The following is a 10,918-nucleotide window of genomic DNA, read 5'->3' on the forward strand; positions in this document are numbered from 1 at the left end:
CCATAATTCAACCCGATTCTCATGTTGAAACACCTCTTGTATACTTGTCAATTCACCCTTAATTTATACTTTTCACTTGTTATATCTAGTTATGTAATCTATTCAATTGTTAGCATTTATTTATAAACTACTTTGATTGGTTTGATAGTTTTCATGTCTCCATATAAATATTACTGTATAATTAAAGCGAAGCATGATGACAATCTAATTAAAGACAAAGTTGTTCGCGTATATGCATATTGATTCCAAGAACTTGTATTTAATGATGAGTTTAAAAGTAATGAAATTATTTCACTGCAGTGAGCAGAAACTCAGGTGGGGAAACGCCTTATAAAATATCAAAATCGTACTTTGTAACTCTCTCAATTCTGTTATTATTTCAATTATCCTCTGTTTCCCTTCCTTTTCTCTTTAACTCAATCTTCTTCTGCAAGGTATTACTCTTCTAAATGCCACTACATACTACTTATATCTGTCAGCACAAGTAGCATGTGCTACATTACTACTTAATGGTGATGGCTTTAGCAAAGTTATCGAGAACCTGAAGTTATGAAAATTTTAATTTGTATTATGGTAACTGGATTGATGTTCTCCGGCATGAAGTAATTCTGAATTGTCAAACGAACAAACAGATAAAGGTAATGCGTAAGCGCATATTGTTATATTTGGTAAGTGTTTGGGTTTCAAAATTAACGTGTCTAAATGTGATAATACATTTTTCTTACCACATTTGTGTTGATAATGTGAACTGCGGGTGAAGGTTGTTGAGTCAGGTCGAATTTTGTCTTAAACTTTCATTCCTATTCAGATAATCTGAACTCCTTATCATGTTAGGTATTTCTGTCACGAGATGATTGTGATTTTTAAATTTTTCTAAACGATTTTAGTATCTATTGACCTGATATTATAGTAAGTATACCTATGAGTGAAAACATTTCAAATTTTAGAAATCTTTGGAAATTTTTATTGGTCAGCTAAAAGCTCTACGATGTTCATTTGTTTTTCGAAAGTTTGTAGGGCGTATATCCCAACATAGTCTGGATATATGATTTTGTTTATACAACTAGATTGTGAAGTCTTCAGAATTGTATTTCTTTTCCATGAATTAGATTACCTGATATCTTATGTTCTGGAAAAGTCCATGATTTGCAATTGTTGAGTACTCTTATTATTTAGTCTGATGTGTATGGTGTGTATGAAATGACGACTGTTGTACTTATGACTTCAGAATATCATTACGGCCACATTTACTAGTGTTTCCTATTTTATGGACAAAGTTTCCAATAGAATTGTTAATTTTAGGAAGTTCGGTTATTTTTGCTAGTATATTTTTCTTTTTAATCCGTTATTAGGCTTTGTGTACACCTTAAAACACCGGACGTAACTGATACTTCAGCTCTTGTATGGTGTGCGGATTCGAAATTCACATATTAGTGCCAATTTGTTGTTTTTTCTCAAAACACTTATTCTGAATCAAAAGTGAATGTAATACTAGGTGATCCATGGAGGGGTTCCTCCAAAAGTGAGTGTTGTATGTCACGTTTAAGTACCACGAAAGTATCATTAAATTATCATAGCCTCATTTTTTTGGTTTAAGTACGTTTATGAAGATGTTATTCACGAATTAATTTGCAACTGTAGTTAATTCAGGTAAACTCATTGCAATTTCATCGATTATCGACATGTTTACTTTAAATATGAAGTAGTTCATTTTCTAAACAGAATGTTTGACAGAGTCGTATCTGATTTTAACAAACTGTAAATGATATCGAAACTTTCAATAATAAGAAATTTTTTTTAAAAATTGTTTCAAACCAATATGAAGTAATGGGCCATCATCTACTAGCATCCCTGGTAAGTTAATATAACATTGCCAAATTCTTTTGTTCTATTCTTTATGATATCTTAATGAAATGTAAGATAAATTCATTACAAAAACTAGTCACTATTAAGCATAAGTGTACGATTAACTGAAGTAATTATGTAGAAACATATTTGTAATGTTCAACAGTTCAAAATTTAAATAACTGAGAACTTTTTAAATTTTAGTTGATTCTGAAAAGGAAAAGTATTCTAATTTATCTTAAATGACAACCATCTTGTAATCTTCATTTATTTTATGTATGGATGAATTAATTTCTGGTAGCATTGAAAATCAGAGGGCACTAGACAACCATTTCGTCTTTGATATGTTATGATATTTAGCAAATAAAGAGGTCAGAATAGTTCAAGAGACTTATGACTCAATGATTCTAATCTTTTAGCATTCGCTGTAAGACACAGGGTTCTTGAGTCGGATTCCAAGAGGGGCCATGGGTGTACACTTTTGGGTTCAGAGGTATGAATCCATATTCAATCGATTCGCGGAATGTTGCCCCATATTTTGACTCCTTAGTTTTCATTAGTATCACAATCAAAATCCATCTCTGATGAATATAACCAACTTTTTATATAATAACAATCTCCATTTTCCTCGGATTCCCCACTGAAGTGAGCCAAATATTTTACATAATGCTATTAAAAATACTCAAATAATCTACTTAAAAAAGAGGATATAACAAATCACTGTGAAAATAATATTTCTCTGTTATTTGGTCACTAAAAAGTCGGTTAATTTGATCAATGAGAAACTATTTTGGCACCACCTACTTCGTTTTCCCCACCATATCGTTTTAGTTTGACATGATTCAGTTCGGTAAAAAATTCAATTGAGAGTAAAGAACAAAGATATTTAAATGTTAATATTAAAGTGCTCTTGTGGTGTATGCATCCTATTTCTGTCGACAAAAGTACAGTGTAACATCAATCAGTAGTGGAATGCCCGGGGAGTGAATGGTTGAACAGATCGAATTGAAGGGAACAGGAATGTAAAAAGACAGCAATTGTAATAACAGAAATGAAGGGACTATGAAGTTTTGAAGAGAGTGTTGATGGAAGATGTAATTTTGCATTTGTCAATAAATTGGTTATCCGCACCAAGTCTTCGTTCACTATACTCCTACCTTTCCTAATAATATCGTATAGTTTTATTAAATAAATTATATACATGAAAAGTTTTTTTTATGATTTTGCAGATATTATAGTAGTTTTGATAGTTGAGATCATCAGTCAATTGGAATAAGCCCACCATGGAAAACATGGCAGCATTGAATGGCCGTTTCGTCCTATTGTGGGACTCAGTTTTTATTTTGTATTACAAAAATATCAATTTTGAAAAGTAAAAATGATTCGGAAATTTTCAAGTAAATTACTTCTTGATAACACTTATAAATTATGTTAAGTAAACAGATTGCTTATCACCCTATAAAATTACTTACTAACAAGATAAAGGTTATTTCAGCTGTATCATCAGAAATATCACTTGTAATTTCAAACGAAATGTACTTACCTCTCCCAAAGGAGCATATTCCATAACTAACCAAATTGGTTCATCAGAACATACACCAAATAATTTTATGATATGTGGATGATCAAATTCTCCCAGTATATCTAATGGAATAAATTTATTTTAAAAAACATATAAAACATAATAAAACGAGAGAAATTCAACACAGAAACCAGTGATAATTGACGAAAACTGAGAAAACGTAACATTGATTATAACGCCTTTCCTACTGCTATTAATAATTTAAATAAGACTGAATTTAAAAAAAGTATTTTAAATATATAAGAGATAACATGAAAAGATTCTTAAAGAGTTAAATTTCCAGATTTCAAAAGTATTAGTTTGTCATTATATAAGAACTTTCGCCTAAATTAGAGTAAATAGTTTGACAGTATTTGGGCGCCGAGTTGATGTATGACATTGAATAGGAATAATAAATATTTGTAAAATCTCAGCGAACGAATTTTTAAGTAAATCCAACGTTTCGCTTGGCAATCTGGTCCAAGCTTTTTCATGGAAATATTTCCTTGTTGGATTTACTTCAAATTCATTCGCTGAGATTTTACTAATATATTATTCTTATTTCATGTCTAGTTTGTCATTAGTTTGAGGAGAATTAAAATCATAATCAGTGAATTCAATTCATTTGTCATAGAATGTTTTCTTTTTCTTTTTGAAAGCCTCAGTAAATCTATCATATTGGAAATTATCAACTTAGTTTTGGCTTATTTTATCTACTATTAGCATGTACATTTGTAGGTATCATTGATTTTAAAATAAGTTTTTATCACCATTCTATTTCAATTACAAAGTCAATTCAAAGCATGGGATAAGAACAAACAACATTACATAATATCAGATTAGTGACATATATTTTAATTGATAAGCACAGTATATTGAAATGTAGATTGGTAAAGTGATTGAATAGTCGCAGATAGGAAACGAAACACCCTATAACTAATATGTAGTTTTAAAATTGTTCTTCATCTTAAGCTAAACATTTTCCATAATCATAACCGTTTTATATTTAAAACTTTATTTCTCAATAATTATGATTATGAAATATTCACAGGTGACTCCATGAAAAAAATATGAAATTTTAAACCAGAATATTGCATATTGAAATTGAATTCAAGTCAATCGCTTCCCTAATTTTTATCTACTCCCATTAATCACAAGACTATTTACAACTAGGCAAAGATGGATACTGGTTAGCAACGCGTTTCGTCCTATTTGGGACTCGTCAGCTGGATGTACCTGCATCTCTGAGTTGATGTTCACTCTGGGACTCGAACCCAGTACCATTCGCTTCAAACGCCATCGCGTTATCTACTCAGCTACTGAGTCCTGATAGCCACTTGCTTGTGCAATGGGGTGAATATCAACTCTCAGATGAAGGTACATCCAGATGACCAGTCCCAAATAGGGTGAAACGCGCGTCCTGGATTCCACTACTAGCCATTATCCATCTTTGTTTATAATGCTTGTGAATTAAGGCTATATCAAGGCAATATGCACACTATGAACATATGCCAACAAGAGACTCATCAATTGCAGTCCTAAACATCAATGGGAAGATTCAAACAAACAATACCAAGTGACTTTATTTACAACTAGATTTAAAAAAAGTATTGATTTGTGTATCTAATGTCACAATTGACATATTTATTTATCTCATTTATTTCATTGTTAGATAAATCAGTTTAAAAAGTCAAGCGAAAAAGACAATGAAATTTTTGTTTTTCAAGATAACAAATACTTCCTATCGACTATAACTAGTTAAATTGAATGAAAATTTAGTATGAATTTTTTTTGTTTTTTTTTACTTGGGAAAAAAATATTCATGTTGATTTAAGAGAACAAAAACAAAACATAATGGTTGATTGATTGATTGATATAGGTCAAGAATGTTTTCATTTTTAGAAAAATTTATCCGAATGATCTTTTTTGTGAATTTATTCAGTGTTAGATTTTTGATCCGCGGTAAATGATATTTTGTTGTTAAGAAACAAACAAACACAAACAGAACTCATTATTAACGTATAAAATCATTTGTAAATACTTAAATGCTATGTCATTAAACTTTGTCTTATCATGAAAAAAATTCATTAAGGTTACAATACTAAAACTGAATTGTTTTTGGTCAACTTTGCTAGTAAAGCGTTGAATATACTTCAGTAAATTAAACAGAAATAATTCATTTAAATTATTTCAATATTTCTTAACACTTTAAAGATTATTCTTTACCAGGGATTGATTTTAACTGGATTACAATGGTCTTAATTCAGTTGTTCAAATGAGCCACGTTCAGTCTAGTTTCGATATATAACATAATGATTATACAGTTTTATTAAATGGGTACTTGCCTTAATCTGTGACGGTTATGATATTTCTATAGGATTAACTAAGTTTCTGATAAATATATATTTTTACCCCATTGGAACTAGATATCTATGATTGAAATTGAATACTGGAAGTGGAAAACGGTCATTTGAAAGTAAGCAATCGAATCTACATTTACTGAAAAGAGTAAACTCTTGACATGAAATTGATAATATAATGAAAAGCATTCGCCTTACTGTAAATCATTTTTTACTGAATTAAAAAATTACAAGTAATTTTACTGAACTATACAGATTTAATTAATCGCTAGTTTTTCCTTATGCACCCTACTAATTTACTACAACCATGAAAGAGTCTAATGAGTAGCAGTAAAGAATAATGCTACACTCATCAATGGATCACAAATGTCAAAATGCAACGAGGAACTATTTACGAGTACAATAATAAAGAAATCGGTAAAAGTAAGCTGAAAAGCTTTTGCAGTTAATGAACTTTATCCTCTGAATACAAAATAAACAATATCAGTCAATGGATTAAAAAAAGACTAACAGATAACTAATAATAATCATGCAAAAACCATAAAATTATTTGTAGACATGAACCTACTTTCTAAAAAGGGACTTTCGGAACAATTTGTTGAGTTATATACGATGAATACCTATGTATAATTCCTGTCTTTTTATTTTAGCGATTTCGATGTAACATTTTTTTAAAGACGTTGTGGGCAGAAGTGAAATCCATAACATATTTCTCGTTCCATTCGAAATTCCTCAGCTATTGATGCTCGTAATAATATCCAAACTTCTACGTCTCGATTCAAACACCAATGAGCTATCCCTTAAGTTACTGAGTTCAGAGAGCTTTCAACATGTCTGATGGTTTAGGAGTTAGATTTTATTGGCTTGTTTTTTTATGTTTTTGATATCTAGAACTTCAGTTGATCCATTTTCCTTGGTATATGTGCATCCTCGATATTGCTATTTAATTACAGTGGGGTATGGATGCTTCCAAACGGTGATTCCCTAGTGAGACTGAATGAGCATCTTGATATAACTTCTAGTCACAATCCAAAATTTATCATGACCTTATCATAAATTTTACACTTGCCCCAATAGAGGTTGATCAGTTGTAATCCTTATTATCTACAATAGGAGTGTGTAAGCTATCAGAAATTATACTCGACAGTTTCAATTTATATTGCTTTCTTTTCCTTTCTCAAATCATTCTGTTTAAGTGTAGTGCTTTTCAAGTAGAATAATACGCTAATGATATTTTTTTTAGAAAAACATCAAAACATTTCTCAATTAAATCATCCACTTAAGAAGATCGAAACCACTATATCCTATTTAATTAAATATGCAATTAACTATTATCATTTATGTACGTATATATTACTTTACTGGACATTAACCATTAACGATGATATTTATATTTAATAATAATAACAATTATCATAATAATTAAGGCAAACGATAACCAGATAGAAATAAAAAGTAGATAAGTAGACCAGTTTGATGAGAGAAAGAAAGGACAGAGCGCCATAACTGATAAGAAAATCGATGAAGCGATTAATTCTTTTCTTTTTTACGTTCATAAATCATTTATCCCATTGTTCCTCCTCTTTGTCTTGTCAAAAAGTGTTTATTATATGAGAAACTGATGTAACGATAATCTATTCATTTACTTAAAAGTGCCAATCGATAAGAAATTCTAGGCAGATAGGATGAAAATTTTGTAAAGAATCAAAAGAATTAACTATATAGGTTTCAGAAAATAGCTTTATAAGCTTCAGTCGCGGAAACCAATATTCATGAAATTATTGTTGTCTCATATTCACATTATTTATCTAAATAATAAAAGATACCTGAAATCACTTATATGGCTTCCTATTATTCTGATTGAAGGTTTAAGAAACTGCTGTTACTCGGGTGATGAATGAGATAACTAACCTAAAATGTTTGTCACAGGTCAATATCGACTGGGGTACCTTTCATAACTAGGGGTCATTGAACAGCTTTCTTTTATTAGTATGAGATTCATTATCAGTGTAGATTCACCATCCAAAACCCTCAGGTATTCTGGGGAATACGTGACTATTAAGATAACTCGGTTCGGATCCACTGGTATGATTCTAGTATGCGATAAAATTCGACAATCATTTAATGTCAATGGTATCAACTTTTACACTCCTCACTTATCTGGTCTCTGTTAGTCATGAATTCTTATAAGAACTTCAGTAACATTTTGACTTAGATTATTAGTAAGCTGACCATTAAAATTTTACAAATTCAAATACGGTTTACACTACTGACTGACTTTAACGAGATAACAATTGAAGAATATAGATTACAGGAGAGACGCTTCAAATTTTTTTATGAATACTCGTCAGTTATCCCCTTAATCACTGCTGACTTTAATTAAAGTTTATCTCGAACCCGTATCTTATAATCTGGCCTGTTTTTAAGAAGGAAAGGTGTTAAACCGAGCTACCCAGGTGTATCACTTCAAGGCAAAACAACAGGTGTGGGATGTTGATAGTTATTATTCTTATAGAGGTTCGTGTTAATTGTTGGAGATCCATATATCTATATCTATTATTAAGTTTGTGTACATATTTCTATTCTAGTTTGTAAATAAAGCATTCCACTTGATCGTGATCTTCTCACTCAAGAAATGGTCGGGCAGGTGTATATGTAGCGTACAAAACAGTTTCAGAATCAAACGACTTTCCAACACAACTAATCTAAGATCAAACAACCGCCCTTATACCAATTAGCATGTTATCACTAATGATTCGTTTAGAGAGAGATTCCAAGCAGTGAGAAGTCACCCGTGGTAGAGTTCAATCACGTCATAATCAAGCATGTATTTCAAGATTATGATGAATGATGATAATCTAAGATAAAAAATCAACCGAAGTTGGATATATCTAAAAATGGAATTCAACTGATTAGTCTAATGACAGTGGACTTGTCACAAGATCTGATATCTTAATTTTCAATCCATGATTAGATCAGTTCCACAAATCTACCAACCAAATAAATTATAAACTGTTTAATGCATTGAAGCACAGTTTAAAATATTAGCGAAATGTCTTTCACATCGACAAACTCGAAAAAGATTTAGAGTTCCTTTGATTTAATTTATTAGTTGCAAAGTATTCAGACAATTCAGCATACAAACACAAATTAATGGCTAAGATTATATATTAGATTAATCTATCACTCATAGGTTTAATTTAATATATATTACATGCATGGTTAGTCAAACATTTTCTCTATGGGCATGAAAATGACTAACTAACCATCTCAATGAAGTGGAAATAGCATAAAAATGTATTCTAAGCTTGTACAAACTAATAGTTAATTTTAATATTTTATTTATGCTTAGTCAGTAATACTTAGTAGTGTAACTTACGCGCTTCCTCTAAAAATCGCTTTCTTTCTTCATATGATGCATCTAGTTTACATGTTTTCACTGCAACCAATAATGGATCAAAATTAGGCTGAATAAGTAAACAGAAATGAAAATGAAAATAAGTCAGTGAAAAAATGATCAGTGTCCTAGAATATTCAGTAATGTTATTCAGCAAATTAGTATATTTGTGTATGAAGCATTTTAATAACCGTTGCCCAATTTTTAGTACATGTGGCTAACACTGGAATGTAGGATGTGTTTCTTCCCATATTGAATCCGCCAGTTGGACGTCCCTTCATTCAAGTGTTAATGAACGCACTCAGACTCTAGCACAGCACCTTATGTTTCAAACTTTCCAAAGAGTTATTCACTGAGCTATCAAGTTTAGATAGTTGCCGGTTCATGCAGCGGAAATAAATAGAATTCATAACTGTTTTTTATTTTCCTCTTAATACTAGGAAGGCAATTTTCACAAGATGCACATATGCTAAATGTGACTGCAAATTGCAGTCCTTAATATAACCAAGAAGATACAATCGATTTCAAATAAATCATGTGTTATATTTAGTTGAATAATATTAAGAAGTTGACATGGAATCAAAAGGAATCGAACTATACAGTAATCAGATAAAAAATTGTGTTGCCAAATATGGGAAAATAATGCTAGAAAACTCCTTCACCAAGGCACAAAATGTTGATAACAACTGATAATTATTTCGTATCATTAATATCAAGGGTTTAATGACTTTCATTATTAGCCATTAAAGACTGGACTTCAAACAATTATTTTTGGTTAATGCTCGGAATGTCTAGATATAGCCATTCTGTCACATGTGTTTTGAGGGCAGATAAATTGTGCTTAAATGGTGAGTTCCAAACATAGTGTTCAACAGATAATCATAATCCAGCTCAGTGGTCTATCGGTTAAGGGCTCTGGCTCGAGACTGGTAGGTCCTGGGTTCGAATCTCGCGAGTGCGGGATCGTGGATGCGCACTGCTGTGGAGTCCCATGATAGGACGAAACGGCCGTCCAGTGCTTCCAGGTTTTCGATGGTGGTCTAGCTTCAATTGACTCATGATTTCAACTTTGAAAAATACTGAAATCTCCACAAATCCCCTTTTGATCATAATCCATCTATTCAAAGGAAACTTGATAATTATTTCGGTTTGAACACATAAATCAAGTTCACACTTCCTTAACAGTAATAACCTAGTACCGGGCTTGGAAAGATCAAGGGTTTATTTTTTAATTATAATTACAATGAAGCATTCAAGCTGTTTATTTACATGGTGTCAGAAATGTGAATTAAATGTTCGAAAGCTATGTAATGAAATCCATCTACTCATCTTGAGTTAAACTTTTTATAATATATTCAAATAAATAAAACTTCAGCCCACTTCTCAGTTTCATTAATATAAACTGGTTAACACGACTGGAAGCTCTATATAGAAAAGTATTTATCAGTTCCTTGATTGCAACAATAAACATAAGTAGTAAGCGAAGATGGATAGTGGCTAGCAGTGGAATCCAGGACGCGCGTTTCGTCCTATTTGGGACTCGTCAGCTGGATGTACCTGCATCTCAGAGTTGATGTTCAATCTGAGACTCGAACCCAGTAACTTTCGCTTCAAACGCCATCGCGTTATCCACGTGGCCACTGAGTCCTGAAAGCCACTTGCTTGTGCGATGGGGTGAAGTTTAAATTCATTTAGTATTGTTTGTTTGAATCTTCTCATCGATGTGTTAGGACTGCAGCTTGTCAGTCTCTAATT

General features: G+C 31.4%; 1 protein-coding gene across 1 annotated transcript in view; it reads right to left on the bottom strand.

The window, feature by feature from the left end:
* Positions 1 to 10,918, bottom strand: part of Smp_137610 (tyrosine kinase) — a gene marked incomplete at both ends in the record, with an annotated part of 73,142 nt that overhangs the window by 31,456 nt on the left and 30,768 nt on the right. The window contains 2 exons of the mRNA XM_018799981.1: positions 3,389 to 3,489; positions 9,146 to 9,233. Of these exons, the coding sequence (XP_018653840.1) occupies positions 3,389 to 3,489; positions 9,146 to 9,233 (189 nt within the window). The remainder of the gene's footprint in view (positions 1 to 3,388; positions 3,490 to 9,145; positions 9,234 to 10,918) is intronic.

Source organism: Schistosoma mansoni, chromosome W (genome assembly GCF_000237925.1).
Source record: "Schistosoma mansoni strain Puerto Rico chromosome W, complete genome".
In the NCBI taxonomy this organism is placed as follows: Eukaryota; Metazoa; Platyhelminthes; class Trematoda; order Strigeidida; family Schistosomatidae; genus Schistosoma; species Schistosoma mansoni.